General features: G+C 49.1%; 1 protein-coding gene across 1 annotated transcript; it reads left to right on the top strand.

The window, feature by feature from the left end:
- Positions 1 to 696: 696 nt before the first annotated feature.
- Positions 697 to 2959, top strand: CLPS (colipase). The gene is made up of 3 exons (XM_057494263.1): positions 697 to 1080; positions 2128 to 2250; positions 2712 to 2959. The coding sequence occupies exons 1-3, from the start codon at positions 997 to 999 to the stop codon at positions 2853 to 2855; spliced, it is 351 nt and encodes a 116-aa protein (XP_057350246.1). The 5' UTR covers positions 697 to 996; the 3' UTR covers positions 2856 to 2959.
- The last annotated feature ends 12845 nt before the right edge of the window (positions 2960 to 15804 follow it).

Raw genomic sequence — 15804 nt, 5'->3', positions numbered from 1 at the left:
TCAGACAGCTGCGTCCTTCCCAGCCTCCAGCCCCCGGGCCCTCTGGGGCTCACGAGACCTCCCGTTCTCTGCCAGGACTATTGACGGCACACACTCACAGGGCCTTGGGTTGGGGACAGCCGTTAACTGAAGAGGTGGGCCTTTCATGCTGGAACTGCAGATACTGAGCGAAGCAGAAGGGGAATGGAGAAGGACCTCTGGAGGGGCCCCGAGATCACTCCTGGAGACAGCCCTGGGTGTGTGTGGGGGGTACACCCAAGGCGAGACCCACATCCACTGGCCAGGGGTCACAGAGCTGCTCTGCCCCAGAGACCCCGGCCAGATAACTGGATTGGGGGTGGGGCTGAAAGCAGGGCCCAGACTGCAGTGAGGCAAGAGAGGTGCCCATCAAAATCTAAGGAGGTGCTCACACCCTAGACCCCTCTTTTGCCTCCCCCGAGTCCCCGCCCCGCCGAGACTGCAGAGGCAGTAGAGGGGGACACAGCAAGAGCAATGCAGCTGTAACCCCTACTGCTCATGTGCCGAGCCGTGTGCTAAGCACAAGCACGTTCTCTCTCTCTCTCTCTCTCTCTCTATATATATATATATATATATATATATATAACATATGTTAATTTACTTAACCCTCACAACTCTTGAAGTTATCTTCAGTTAACAAATAAGGAGACTGAGACTCAGAACAGATAATTTGCCCAACTACTAACTCGTACAGGTAAGTGTCCTGGAGGCCACACTCTTAACCATGACATCATGTCACCACCACCATCCCCCCAGCACAGAAAAGGTACCAGGTGCCGAGGTGCCACACACTTTATCAGAACACACGCCTCCCCAGCAGATTGGCCGCAGCTGGGCCTCTGCTCGTGGCAGGCCCTTCGGGATCACGACGTGGGTCACATGTGGCCAAGGCCCCTTTTATAGCCCCACCAGTCCTGCTGGCCCTGCTGTTTGCCACCTGACCTGCTGGCTGCTGCCGACCAGCTGTGCCCATTCATCATGGAGAAGGTCCTCGTCCTTCTGCTTGTTGCCCTCACAGTGGCCTATGCAGTTCCCGACCCCCGGGGACTCATTATCCTGCTGGTAAGGGGGTCTTCAGGGGAGGAGTCATCTAAACCCCACAGTGGGGATTTTTTAAGCTTGGATTTACACCTCTGATGTCCCTGCCCAGGGCTGCCTGGGGTCTGGGAGGTGAGGCATCTCTCTCCTTATTGGCTTGCAGTCCTGTGCCTCTTCCCCAGGGTCCCGGAAAAGGGCTGATGAGCCCGTGGTTTAACCTGGTTTGGGGAGCTTTCTGAAAATCACAGCCCTAATCTCCCACCCTGGAAACCTCAGCTCAAGTCCAGTCATTTAAAAAGCTCCCCAGTTGTTCTGCCTGTGACTAGAATGGCACGTGGGCTGGAGTTCCAAATGCCTCGGGAATAGTTGCTCATTTAGTCCTCACAAACCACACGAGATAGGTACTGTTACAACTCACCCCATTTTCAGACAAGAGTGCAGAGAAAGCAACCTGCCTAAGGTCACACAGCTGGTGAGTGCAGAGTGGGGATCAGAGGCCAGGCCAGCAGCTCCAGAGCCAGGCTTTACCGCTGGCCCACACTTCCTCTCCAGCGAGGGCACCGGGAACACCCTTTGCGGCCACCCACCCAGTCCAAAGGTTCCTCACTCAGGACCACTCCGGGTTGGAGGGGCCAAGATTCACTTAAGATTATATATAAAAGTCAGTTGGGGGAGATGGTCCTCAACATTCCCAGGCTCCTCAAGGGAGTGGGACCCAGGACAATTTGGACACCCTGTTTGGGGGCCACATGTGCAAATTCCATGGGAACACTGAGGCATAGGGTGGGGCAGCGACTTGCCCAGGGCCACCCAGGGAGTTGGCAATGCAGCTGGTACTAGAGCCCAGGCATCCTGTCCCCCAGCCCAGGGCTGCTTCTCTGGCACCAGGCGCCCACTTCTCACTTGTGTGGGGGCTGGGGCAGGCGCTGGGCAGGCAGGCCGCCAGACCCAGGGGTCCTTTCTTTTACACACACCCCCACCAGGAGGTCCCTGTCAGCGGTAGGGGGGTGGGGGGCTGGGTGGAGAGGGGGCCGAGGGTAAGGGGCTTCGAGATGACTGGCTACCCGGCAGGATGAGGGCGAGCTCTGCCTGAACAGCATCCAGTGCAAGAGCAGTTGCTGCCACCGAGAAAGCGGGCTGAGCCTGGCCCGCTGCGCGCCCGAGGCCAGCGAGAACAGCGAGTGCTCCGCCAAGGTGCGTGCGGAGGGGCTGGGCAGGGAGGGTGGATGGAGGGGGATGGGCAGCTCAGAGGAGGAGGGCCCTCGAGGTTTGGGGAGGGATCAGGGAGGAGGGTCACCCTGGACATCAAATGTTGAGGGGATGAAGAGAGCGAGGGCCGCAGGCTTCAAAGCACTTCCCCATCCCAGCCTCTCTCTTGGCCTTCACAACTGACCGGATGGTGAGATGCATGGGGGCAGGGATGTGTTTTCCCCATTTCATGGCTGTGTGAATAGAGGATCCCAGAGAGATCAAGTTTGTAAGAGCAGATGAGCCAGAGTGGGAACCAGAACCCGGGTCCTCCAGGCCACAGTGCTCCCGGGGAAGCAGTCAGGCGAAGCAGCGTCTGAAAGGATTGGCCTGCTGGTTGTTGGGTTGGGCAGGGCACAACGTAGCCATCCACAGCCCGTGTCGTCACTGGCCCTGTGTCTCCGCAGACGCTCTATGGGGTTTATTACAAGTGTCCGTGTGAGCGGGGCTTGACCTGCGAAGTGGACAAGACCATCGTGGGCTCCATCACCAACACCAACTTTGGCATCTGCCTTGATGCTGGACGTTCCTTGACTGAAACCTCCCACTAGCCCCGCCCCAGCCGCGGCATGACGAAGGATGCTCCTCTCCACCCTCTCCCCTTGACCAGCACCTCCATTTTCTGATGGGGTTCTTGGCAATTAAAACCCTTCCTGCAAACCTCCTCCAGGTTCCTGGATGTTCTTGCTGAGCCAGTGTTTTCCTTGATGTTACATCAAGCCTTTGCCCCAACAGCGCAGATGTTAAACAGGTCAGAGGAAAGAGGGATGGATCTGGAGCCAGGCAGGACAGGGCTGGACACACTGGAGGCAAGGTTGTGGAGCCAGGCTGGAACCTCTCCATTCCTGGGAAGCAGTCACACCTCCCTGGGCCCTCCCTGCCCCTCGAGTTCTCAGGCATGCACACACACACACCCAGATCCAGTGGGGAATTATAATGGCCCATATTCTTTGCCCTGAATCAAAACTTCCAGTCCTGGGCTTACTACAAAAATGTTTTATGTCCTGGAGCCATCAAACCTGGGTTGCCTTAGACAGTACGAGGTCTCTGTCACTGAGCTGTGAAGTGAAGGTTCACTGACCCCTCAGTGGATTCAGGAGTTGGATTCATGCTAAGAATGGGCAGCGTGAACTAAATGAAATTGAGATGTTGTCCTATTCCCAGGATTCCATATTTCCATGAACAATGAATCCTTAGAGTAAACATTAGATTTATGAGTTAGGACTGGTTTTAGCTGTAAGTAAAAAGAACTTAAGTAATTGTGGCTTAAACAAATAGGGACATAAGTTTCTCATTAATGAAGAAGTCTAGGGAAAGGAAGTTTTTTGTGGGGATGGCAGCATCTGCAGTTCTGATCTTCCCCTCTTGGTTGGCAGATGCCTTTACTACTACGGATGCACTCCCAACATCAAATCTATGCTGAGTGGAAGCATAGAGTAGAAGGTAGGTGGGGTAGGGGGTGGGGTCCGAGTGTTGCTCATAGCATACCTTCTTATCTTGCCCTAAAGCCTCCAGGCTGACTTTCCCATATCTCAGTGTCTACAGCTGGGTCACCTGAACACCTCTAGCTGCAAAGAAGGCTGGGAAAGCAAGTACTGGACAAAGGGAATGGGATTGCCATTACTAGCTTGGACCAATTATCTCTCTCCTGGGGCTGGCACATTATTGCCCAATCAGTATTGGGGTTCGGTTAGCAAGGAAGAGGGGGAAGAGGGGCAATTGCTGTTGGGGAACCAGGTGACACACCTGAGTTAGTGTTCAGAGGGGCTTTTAATACCCTAACTCAGTTGGGGTCTCAGGCCCTGAAGCAGGGGTGTTTCAGGTTCAGCCCCAGAGTGGGGAGGCATCTGCAGTCACTCACTTCTTCACATATCTGCTGAATGACCACTGAGTTACAGACTTGGAGGGTAGGGGAGATATGAGGAAAATGTCCCTGAGTTCCAAGAGTGAGTAGGAAATTGGGCTCTGTAGAAGCAAGTGACCAGGACCCCTGTTCCCCTATACTAAATCCCTTCTACTTGAAATGCCTGGAGCTGTTCTTGATTTTCCACACTGAACCAAATACAACACTGCCTAGAAGGGGAGCATTTTGTTTTTGTTCCTATTGTACAAAAGCACCTTCCTCTCACCAAGCCTTGAGCCCAGATGAGTCACCATTTTCTAATTTACGTAAAGATGTCCTATAGGTTTGTAGCCTTGCCATTGACACTTAACACCTTAATGTCCCAATCTCAGAGTTCCCCACCTTGCTGTAACTTTTTTTCTATATCTGCTAGATATTCAGCTATAGAAGGAGGGATGTGGGAAGGCTTAAGACCATATAAACTTCCTGATGCTGGACCCAGTAGACCTATGCTGTCTAATATGGTACCTATTAGCCAGCCACATGCTGAGCACTTGGACATGTGGCTCATCTGAACTGAGATAAGTGTGAACTACAAATTGGATTTTGAAGACATATTACAAAAAAAAAGTAAAATATCTAAAAAAAATTTAACATGTTGAAATAACATATTTGAATGGACTATAGATAAAATACATTATCAAAATTTGTTCCACTTTTATGGAACCACAAAAGACCCTGAATACCCAAAGCAATCCTGAGAAGGAAGAATAAAGCAGGGGGGATCTCACTACCCAACTTCAAGCTCTACTACAAAGCCACAATAATCAAGACAATTTGGTGCTGGCACAAGAACAGAGCCACAGACCAGTGGAACAGAATAGAAAGTCCAGATATTAACCCAAACATATATGGTCAATTAATTCATGATAAAGGAGCCATGGACATACAATGGGGAAATGGCAGCCTCTTCAACAGATGGTGCTGGCAAAACTGGACAGCTTCATGTAAAAGAATAAAACTGGATCATTGTCTAACCCCATACACAAAAGTAAATTCAAAATGGATCAAAGACCTGAATGTAAGCCATGAAACCATAAAACCCTTAGAAAAAAGCTTAGGCAAAAATCTCTTGGACATAAACATGAGTGACTTCTTCATGAACATATCTCCCCGGGCAAGGGAAACAAAAGCAAAAAATGAACAAGAGGGACTACATCAAACTGAAAAGCTCTGTACAGCAAAGGACACTATCAATACAACAAAAAGGTACCCTACAGTATGGGAGAATATATTCGTAAATGACAGATCTGATAAAGGGTTGACATCCAAAATATATAAAGAGTTCACATACCTCAACAAAAAAAAGCAAATAATCCAATTAAAAAATGGGCAGAGGAGCTGAATAGACAGTTCTCCAAAGAAGAAATTCAGATGGCCAACAGACACATGAAAAGATGCTCCACATCGCTAGTCATCAGAGAAATGCAAATTAAAACCACAATGAGATATCACCTCACACCAGTAAGTATCGCTTTCATCCAAAAGACAAACAACAACATATGTTGGCGAGGTTGTGGAGAAAGGGGAACCCTCCTACACTGCTGGTGGGAATGTAAATTAGTTCAACCATTGTGGAAAGCAGTATAGAGGTTCCTCAAAAAACTCAAAATAGAAATACCATTTGACCCAGGAATTCCACTCCTAGGAATTTACCCTAAGAATGCAGCACTCCAGTTTGAAAAAGACAGATGCACCCCTATGTTTATCACAGCATTATTCACAATAGCCAAGAAATGGAAGCAACCTAAGTGTCCATCAGTAGATGAATGGATAAAGAAGAGGTGGTACATATACGCAATGGAATATTATTCAGCCATAAGAAGTAAACAAATCCTACCATTTGCAACAACATGGATGGAGCTAGAGGGTATTATGCTCAGTGAAATAAGCCAGGTGAAGAAAGACAAGTGTCAAATGATTTCACTCATCTGTAGAGTATAAGAACTAAGAAAAAAGTGAAGGAGCAAAACAGCAGCAGACTCACAGAACCCAAGAATGGACTAACAGCTACCAAAGGGAAAGGGACTAGGGAGGAGGGGTAGGAAGGGAGGGATAAGGGGGTGAAAAATGAAAGGGAGCATTATGATTAGCATGTATAATGTAGGGAGGGCACAGGAAGGGGCTGTACAACACAGAGAAGACAAATAGTAATTCTGCAACATCTTACTATGCTGATGGACAGTGACTGTAATGGGGCATGTGGGTGGGGGGACTTGGTGAAAGGGGGGACTCTAGTAAACATAATGTTCCTCATGTAATTGTAGATTAATAATGCCAAAAAAGAAATTGGTTCCACTTCTCTTTTTTCCTTTTTTAATTGGTATTAGAAAATTAAAAGTTACACAGGTAGCTTACATTTCATTCCTTCTCTAGATGTTTGATTTCTGCTGCTTTTCAGAAATCTGCAAATTTGTCTAGATTCTGGCAGCCATGGCTTCTTCTAATGACCACTTTTCCCACAGGAGCAGTTGAATATCCATGACTTATGAAGGATCAAAAAATGCCACTGTAGCATAAAAATTATTTTGAGCAGAAGGCATTCAGGCTTTTTTTTCTGACCTCCCTTATCTGCCTAAAAGCAGAGCCTCCCAAAAGAACTCAGTTGTCATAATTCCCCTCCCTGGGAGTTTCTTGCAACCAGGAAAGATGGCCTCCTATTGAGGTAGGGCAGGGACACAGGACAAGCATCATGATTAACTTTTCCTGCCTATGATGAAGAATGCTGAGATATAAACAGTATAGTAAGAACAGGAGGGACCCCATCTTAAGGCTAAGATCCCATTTTAAAAACCAGGGAGTTAGGATGTAAGATTCTTAACATACTCTTTACTAACCAGCCAACAGCCTACCTTAAGGCAGGGCAGGCAGTCTTAACTGATCTGTCCCCACTGCTTGAGGGTAACCAATATCTTGGAGAAGAACAGGATCAATAAACCTCTTGTGTTAAGCTTATTTAGCAGAATTAGCTGGAGAACTGATCATACAGGAGAGGAGAGGAGAAGAGGTGTCTCTCCCCAGAGATAAGCATCTCAGACCACAAGTCAAGCCTACACCCAACAACCCCACACCCCTGCCCTTTGCCCCATTTTGAAAGCCTTAAAAAGAGAATCCACAGCCTTTCAGCACACCTCTTCTCTGAGGAGGCCCACACTTTCCTTTCTTTAAGTGCATACTTTCAGATAAAGCTTTTTTACTGCTCAAATCATTGTGTTTTATCTCTTTGCTACTGCATTTTATTTCCAAGTGTTCATTCTGTCTCTGCTTTACTCCTGATAAGTAGGAAGGGGCTGCTGAGAGCTCTGATTTGGACCTGAGTTCCTGTTGCCTGGGTGAGCCGGACGGAATTGCAGCTGTGTGAGCTGCTCTTGGTAGCCTGCCTGACAATCTCCTTTCTTTGGAAGTTCTCAGAACATGATCTCGCTCCATCCTGTGCTCCACAGCTCCCCCAAACCCTGAGGTGGTAGAGGCTGGTTCCCGCACCGTGCAGATCCACGCAGACCTGGTTTTAAGAGTTGGCAAGGTACTCTGCCCTAGGCTGAGAACTTTCCCTCTGCACTTACCTGTTCTCTGCTGCCTGCAAGGCAACTGCCAGTCCCTGCTGCTCTTGCTTTAATGAATTCCTTCTTTACCTACACTAGTCTGACCTGCTCGAGAATTCTTTCTTGTCCCAAGTCAAAAACCCTCCCCTGTCCAGGCTGAGGTTTCACCTGGTGTGCAGGGAGACACCTCCCCAGATGCAGCTGCCCGGCAACACTATCATGGGAGAGGAGTCTGTGCCACATCTAAATAGACATTGTCACAAAACTAGCATTTCTCCCATCTACGGTCCTAAGGACCCTTTTATCTTTCTTAAAAGTCATTTGTTTTCCCCTAGTGCCTTTTCTCCCCTTCCCATTCCTCTATGAAAATGTTATGTAAACTCCAAATTCTACCTGCCTCATTGAGTCACATTTTCTGGGAACTCCAACATACATGTGTGAATAAAAAAATCTGTCTTTTATGCACCCCTATGTTTATTGCAGCACTACTTACAATAGCCAAGATATGGACGCAACCTAAGTGTCCATCAGTAGATGAATAGATAAAGAAGAGGTGGTACATATACACAATGGAATACTATTCAGCCATAGGAAACAAATCCTACCATTTGCCACAACATGGATGGAGCTGGAGAGTATTATGCTCAGTGAAATAAGTCAGGCGGAGAAACACAAATACCAAATGATTTCCCTCATTTGTGAAGTACAACAATGAAGCAAAACTGAAGGAACAAAATAGCAGCAGACTTACAGACTCCAAGAAGGGACTAGTGGTTACCAAAGGGGAGGGGTGAGGGAGGGTAGGTGGGGAGGGAGGGAGAAGGGGATTGTGGGGTATCATGATTGGTGCACATGGTGTGTGGGGGGTCACGGGGAAGACAGTGTAGCTCAGAGAAGACAAATAGGGACTCTGTGGCACCTTACTACACTGATGGACAGTGACTGCAGTGGGGTATTGGGGGGACTCCATAATAAGGGTGAATGTAGTAACCACATTGTTTTTCTTATGAAACCTTCATAAGAGTGTATATCAATAATACCTTAATAAAAAAGAAATCTGTCTTTTCTCTTGCTAATCTGTCTTTTGTCAGTTTAATTTGCAACCTCTCCTTCTGTTGGGGTAGTGTTGTGTATTTTCCTCTGTCCTTCTCTCCCGCCACAACAAAGAATTGAAGGGCAGAGACACAGTAGTGAAGCAGAGTAAAAGTTTTATTTAAAGTTACTTAAAGAGAGAAAAAGAGCAGGCAACCTCAGGGAGGAGAGGCTCCCTGAAAGTTTGGAGAGAGAAAGTTTAAGATTAAAAGGTTACACACTTAGAAAGTGTACGCGACCTTAGAGAGAGGAGCGCCCCGAAAGGTTGGGGTTCACCCTTTTAAGGATTCTTCAGGAATGTGAGTACTGAGGGCTAGGGGTGCAGACTTGTTAAGCGGTCTTTGAATATTTAGAATTAACTTAACACAATAAATAAATAAAGATTGGACAGTGAAAAAATAAAAATAAATACTGGCAATTCTTTATACACATTTGTACACTTTCACATTACTGAAATTAAAGATCAGGGGAACTGAGAGAGTTCAGGTGTAAACTGAGCTCTCAGTGGGTGGATATAGAGTAGGCTGAGCCTGAAATGGGTTGGAGCAGGGATGGGAGTTCAAGTCTCCCCGGGGGGACTTTCATTTATGCCCCAACAGGGAAAAAACCCCAAGGCCAAGTTTCCCTTCCTGCCAATTGACCCACCCCACCTCCAGCAACCTGTCCCGTGCCCAGCCCAGCCCCCAGCTCCAGAGGTAGCAAACACTGAAAGCTCTTTATTTCAAAGATGTATCATCCCTCCCTGTGGGAGCCAGAGGCAGAAACACATCACTCCGGGTAGGCAGGGCAGCGGGGGGAGGTGGAGGCAAGGAAGAGAGCATTAGAAAGTTTTTTTAACTGGCTTCTTTCTTTCAATTTTCTTACAACGGCCATAGATGATTTTAAACGATTTCTCATTCTTCGGAAATACACAAGTCAGGTCCGACGAGCAGGGTCACTCATTGTACAGGCCGAGGAACGTCTGGAAAAGGCTGCTCTGCCCTCAGCTCTGGGAGGCAGCCCCACTCCCAGCCTGCTGGGCCCACAAGCTTGCCTACAGCAGGAGCTTGGCCTTAAAGGCCCTTCACACCCAGCTGTTCGGTCTGTGCCTCTGGGTGCCTCCTCCAGGCTGACCCCTAGCGTTGCTCAGTGCCCTCTAGGTCCATCCCTGGATTCACCTTTCCTGTCATTAACACCTCTGCCTGAGTCGAGAAATACTGGCAGGAGGCCTCCATCTCTCCTCCTTAAATCCTTTCAGGGTAAATCAACTCCAGTTTCTCGCACACCCAGCTCGGAGGCTGTCCCAGCCCACTCCGGCCAGGAACACCTGCGGCCACCGCACAGGCCCTGGGGCTGGTGGGTGGGGCGGTCTGCGGCCGAGTGGAACCACGGTTGGGACGACTTTTCAGGGCTTGGCAAGGTGACCCCTAGATAACGAAAACCCCATTAGAAAGAAAGGCATCGCCACGCGCCACACGCCCCGCCCCGCAGCCCGCACCCAGGATTCCAAGCCCCTGGCGTGGGGTTCCACCTCGGCTCTGCCACAGGCTCCCCCCGGCGGCTTGGAGGTGCTGTCGCGGCGGCGAATTCCCGGCTCCTGGTCGTCTCCGCCCTCCTACTCTCCCCTCTGTCCCCTTGGTTCTGGGTCCCTCCACTTCAGCGCCCCCGGGCGCCGACACCCGCCTGAGTGTGACACGCGCTGCCCGCAGACCCGTCTTGGGCGCAGTGCAGTCGCAGTTCTGGGGCCGGCGGCAGCCTCGGCTCCTGCACTTCCCGAGCTGGACGCGCAGGGCTCCCACTTCCTCGGGGAGACAGCCCTGCTCGTCGCCCAGGTCGCTCCCGGCTGGGCGGCCTCTAGGTGGGGACCCGGGGACGTGCGTGCAGGGGGCGCCACAGGGCGCCCGCGGGACCTGACTCCCTAGAGGGGCCTAAGCAGTTGTTAAAGGTTTGCCCTTAGTGCCCCCAAAACAAGTGCCTTCTCTCGCCCACGTCAGGGCGATCCAGACCTTCTTGTCTTTGCTCAGGCAGTCCCTCCCGCTGCCTCACGGCCTCTCCCGCAGAGTCCTGCTTCCCCTCTCAGCGGGGCTGGAGCCTCGCCTGCACGCCCCCGCTCCCACACTCACGCACATCAGTGACCCCAGGGCTGGCTCTCACGGTACGTAATCACTGCCGCCCATCATGTCTCTCGGGTAATTTTAATAACCATTCAACACGCAAATACTGAGCACCCACTGTGTGCAGGCGCTGGGGATACAGCTGGGAACAGAACACGCAGAAACGCCTGCCCTCCTGGAGCTGACACCAGTCCAACAGAACTTTGCAGCCATGAAAATGTGTTTCTTCCGCATTGTCCAATTTAGTGACTAACACGTGTCCCCTGAGCCCTTGAAATGGGACAAATGTGACCAAAAAGCTGAATTTTAAATTTTGTTAATTTTAATGAATTCTAATTTCAGTAATTGCATGTGACCAGTGAGTATACAGTTAGACAAGAACAATTCTAGAGAACACAGATAATTACACATAAGTGAAATAGGGTGTCATAGTCAAAATGCTGAGCAAAAGAAGCCAGAATTTTTTTAAAAAACAATGTACTGTGATTCCATTATATCAAGTTCAAAAACAGGCAAAATAATCTCTAACAATAGAGGTGAGGAGAGTGTTACCCTTGGGACTGGGGACGGGCAGCAGACACAGCCTTCTGGGAGCAGAAATGCTCTGTTTATTGAGCTGCATGATAGCTATGCGGGTGTTTGCATAGGTTTAAAAATGATTTTAATATATGTATTATCATATCTGTTACATATGATTAAATGCTATAAAGAACATAAAGCAGGAAAAGAGGACTAGATTGGAAATAGCCTCTTCCTGGTCTCCCAGATTCCACTCTTGCCAGCAATCCACCCCAGCTCTCCCCGACTCCACTCTCTTCAAGCTTCCTCTCCTTTCCCCTTCCCATCAGGTTTTCCCATCTTTTTAAAAAGGTAAATCCCATGTCATTCCCCTGCTTCAAGGCCCCCAAGAACTTCCCAGAACATTAAACCATAGAAACTCTTTAGGGGACCTACAGGGCGTACTCATTCCAGGGCTGCTAGCCAGTCACCGCATCTCTCACTGCCCCACCTCCGCAACCACCACCACGCTCACACACACCCTGCAGCTATCACTAGGGCTCTGAATGCACAGATTCCCTTGGCCCCAGGCCATTTGCACTTGTTGGTCCCTCTGTCCAGAACACTCTGCCCTGTGTGCTCTCTGCCTTGTTGCCTCCCTCTCTTGCCTCAGACAGAGGCCTTCTTGCGTACACCCAGCTAGAGCAGCCCCCATCACCTGGTTTTACTACATTCACACAACTCTGTCTCCTCCTGCTAGAGCCTCAGCTCCGGGAGGATAGGGACCTTTTGCTATTTTGTTACTGCTGTTTCTTAGCCTCCAGGAGCACCACATGGTAGGTGCTGAATACGTAACTGCTGAATAAATGAGGATATTATTATCTTCTGTCCTTTTCTCTCTCTGACCTCGTCTCCTATTATTTCTGCTCTCCTCTTCACTATTCCTTGAATATGCTGGGCTCCTTCCCATCTCCAAACCTTTGCCCAGCTAGTCCCTCCACTTGGAATGCTCTGTCCAGATAGCTGCCTGTCTGGCCCCCTTTAGGAAAGACCTCACTCCCTTTAGGTCTTTGTTTAAATTGAATATTGTTAGTAAAGTCTTCCCTGAGCACCCTGTTTAAAAGTGCAACCTTTCCTCACAACCCCACTCCTGAAGCCTCTTCCTTATTGTCTTTGTTCCCAGGCGTTTATCACCTGGGATGTATTAACATTTTACTTATATGCCTTGTACAGTAGCATGTCAGCTCTACAAGGGCAAGGACTTTTGTATCTTGCTCACAGCTGTATCCCTAGCTTGGAGAAAAGGAATTTACATGTTAACAGGTGCTCAATAAAACTGTTGAGTGACTGAGTGCCTGTCTCCCTTGCCAGATATGAACATGGGGCAAGAAGTCCTGTGTCTTCTTCACCACTGTGGTGGCAACACCTGACATGGCTCCAGCACAGCCCGCATGACTACGATGAGTTTTCTTTTTCCTCCCAGACATCCTGCTACTCCTGGCTTTCATGCACATCAGCCTCTGTGCCCACCTATAGCCCCCAAACAACATAGGTCTTTAGATGGTTGCTGTGGGTAAAATTGTAATATTTCCAGAATATCTCGCCTGTCTTTAGTGCATCTGCATATCAACAGGTATTCCTCAGGGGTGGATAAAAGTAGTCTATCGCCATATCAATGGGTAATTACCAGGGTTTATCTGAACCTGAGAGGTTGGGGAAGGCCTCGCTTGCTTCTGCTGGTGCAGGAAAAAGAAACGGAGCATTAAACTTTATTTCTCCTTTGACTGATTTCAGTTTTAGAGGTATTTTACCCCAGGATTTCCTCTCCCTGGAGTTACAGTTGCAAAGGAAGTGACTCTACTCTCTAGGTTCCTTAACAAATCTATGGTTTGTGTCTGGAAAAATGAGCTCTGGTGAAGAGGAAGCAAAAAGAAGAGGAGGAAGAAAAGGACCAGGAGCAGAAGCCAGTGATAAACGCCTGGGAACAAAGACAATAAGGAAGAGGCTTCAGGAGTGGGGTTGTGAGGAAAGGTTGCACTTTTAAACAGGGTGCTCAGGGAAGACTTTACTAACAATATTCAATTTAAACAAAGACCTAAAGGGAGTGAGGTCTTTCCTAAAGGGGGCCAGACAGGCAGCTATCTGGACAGAGCATTCCAAGTGGAGGGACTAGCTGGGCAAAGGTTTGGAGATGGGAAGGAGCCCAGCATATTCAAGGAATAGTGAAGAGGAGAGCAGAAATAATAGGAGACGAGGTCAGAGAGAGAAAAGGACAGAAGATAATAATATCCTCATTTATTCAGCAGTTACGTATTCAGCACCTACCATGTGGTGCTCCTGGAGGCTAAGAAACAGCAGTAACAAAATAGCAAAAGGTCCCTATCCTCCCGGAGCTGAGGCTCTAGCAGGAGGAGACAGAGTTGTGTGAATGTAGTAAAACCAGGTGATGGGGGCTGCTCTAGCTGGGTGTACGCAAGAAGGCCTCTGTCTGAGGCAAGAGAGGGAGGCAACAAGGCAGAGAGCACACAGGGCAGAGTGTTCTGGACAGAGGGACCAACAAGTGCAGAGGTGGTTGTGGTGCTTTAAGGTCCAGCTAATGCCCTACATCTGCCATGTGACTGCCATGTGACTGAGGCCTGGAGGGTGGCTAATGAGGCATGAATGTCCAGTCCTAAGGTTGACAGGCAGTGCCAGCCTCCAGACCACAGGGACAGAAGAACAAGCAATGGGAGTAAAGTGGAAGTTTTCCAAGAACCCCTGGGGCGTCCAGACCCATTTGTTGTATGCATCTTGCTGCCAGAAGAATAGTCTAGTTTGTGCTTGGGCTCTAGCCCAAGATCTGGCACTAGCGAGATCTAGATGCAAATCCCAGCACTACTGCCTACTGGCTGTGTGACCTTGGGCACACTTAGTTTCTCTGAGCCTGAGTTTCCCCATTTGCAAAATGTAGGATAAAATAATGGATGATGGGAATGATGTACTGCTTAATTGGGCTTTGCATAGATTGGGCACCCAATAAATTGAAGCTGTTACTATCTTTAGAATTAGCGAGTCTCAGGGTTAGAGGGGTTTCAGAAGAGTCTCTCATTCAATCGAATTCAATATCATTGCTAATAAACAGAGAAGTTGCCAAACTTCCCCAAAGTCATAAAGCTATCAAGTAACAGAAGATTAGACTCTAGCTTTAATCTTTCCACTCCCTTCCGCCAGAGGCTATCTATTAGAATTTCAATAACGCCCTCTGCAGAGGAAACCCAGTGTGCCTGGATGCATTTCTGTAGGCCTTTTCGGCAAGCACAAGAAATACAGCCCAGGACTCAGAAACCACGACTGGGCTGTGGAGGCAGAGACCTGAAACAAAGTGACTGTGTCTTGGGAGTGGAAGCAGGTGGTAATGCAGAGGGCAGAGCAGCAGGAGGCATTTTACATAGATTAGTCCGGGCAGGCTAGGTAATGCTATGGGACCAAGCTGCCTGGGAATAGAAGAGGCTCAGCACAACTGAATGCGAGTCTTGCTCCAGCAGCCTTGCGGAGAGTCAGCACACTCCCCAGGGCAGCCGTCCTCCACACAGGGCCTTAGTGAGGCCGGCTCCTCCTGTGCTTAGCTCACCTCACCCCCAGGCTGTGAAGAGAACTGGGGAACTCTCAGCTTTGCTGGTTTGGATGTTGGGACAGATGATGCACACATGCCCAGACAATCTGAAGTGGTTACCACCCATACAACGGAACTTTCTGAGGACACAGGGCAGGTGCAAGCAGGCATGAGTGGCAAGGACAACAGGGGAGGCAGGGCGCGTGGCTCTGACTGTTATTGTGGCTGGGAGATGGGGCCGGGGTGCGTTCCAATGAGCAGGCACTTCCCACCAGCGCCTGGTGCTTTCCTTTCTGGCTCTCCTACAGTGGGACCAGAGGGGAAAGGGGGGAAGGGGAAGGGAGGCTTGAAAGCCATCGTTGGCCAATCAACAAAAAGAGAGTCTTCTTTTTTTTACAACATGCTCACACTTCTTCGCTTTGGCCCAGAAGTTACACCTGCCACTTCACTGGCTAGAAATATGCACACAGCCCCAGGTTGCCTGCAGGAAGGCTATTCTTCCCGTGCCAAGGGAGAAGTTATGAAATGGGCCTTGATGAATTCCTAGCTGGGTCTGTGCCTTTATTGGAAAAAAGAAAGGACAGCTAAGGATGTAGAGACCTCACCTCAGAAACAAGGCTTCTGTGAGGGGCTGAGAGTCTATTTGGGCAAAGATAGGGATGATCAGAAAGGGTGGAGGAGGATTTGGTTAACTTAAGATGGCCTTTGCCTTCTCAGCATCCTCTAAGACCTCCAGGTGAAGGCCCTATTAAGTTTGAATATTCAGATGCAGAGAAATAA

This window comes from Manis pentadactyla, chromosome 16, assembly GCF_030020395.1.
Source record: "Manis pentadactyla isolate mManPen7 chromosome 16, mManPen7.hap1, whole genome shotgun sequence".
NCBI classification, from domain to species: domain Eukaryota; kingdom Metazoa; phylum Chordata; class Mammalia; order Pholidota; family Manidae; genus Manis; species Manis pentadactyla.
This window is presented reverse-complemented; position numbering and strand designations above follow the sequence as displayed.

Bases quoted from the DNA above. Each gene is read 5' to 3' on its own strand.
- CLPS (XM_057494263.1), top strand. From the start codon at position 997: ATGGAGAAGGTCCTCGTCCTTCTGCTTGTTGCCCTCACAGTGGCCTAT. The intron at 1,081-2,127 runs GTAAGGGGGTCT...GCTACCCGGCAG, and splicing joins GGGGACTCATTATCCTGCTG to GATGAGGGCGAGCTCTGCCT. The intron at 2,251-2,711 runs GTGCGTGCGGAG...GTGTCTCCGCAG, and splicing joins ACAGCGAGTGCTCCGCCAAG to ACGCTCTATGGGGTTTATTA.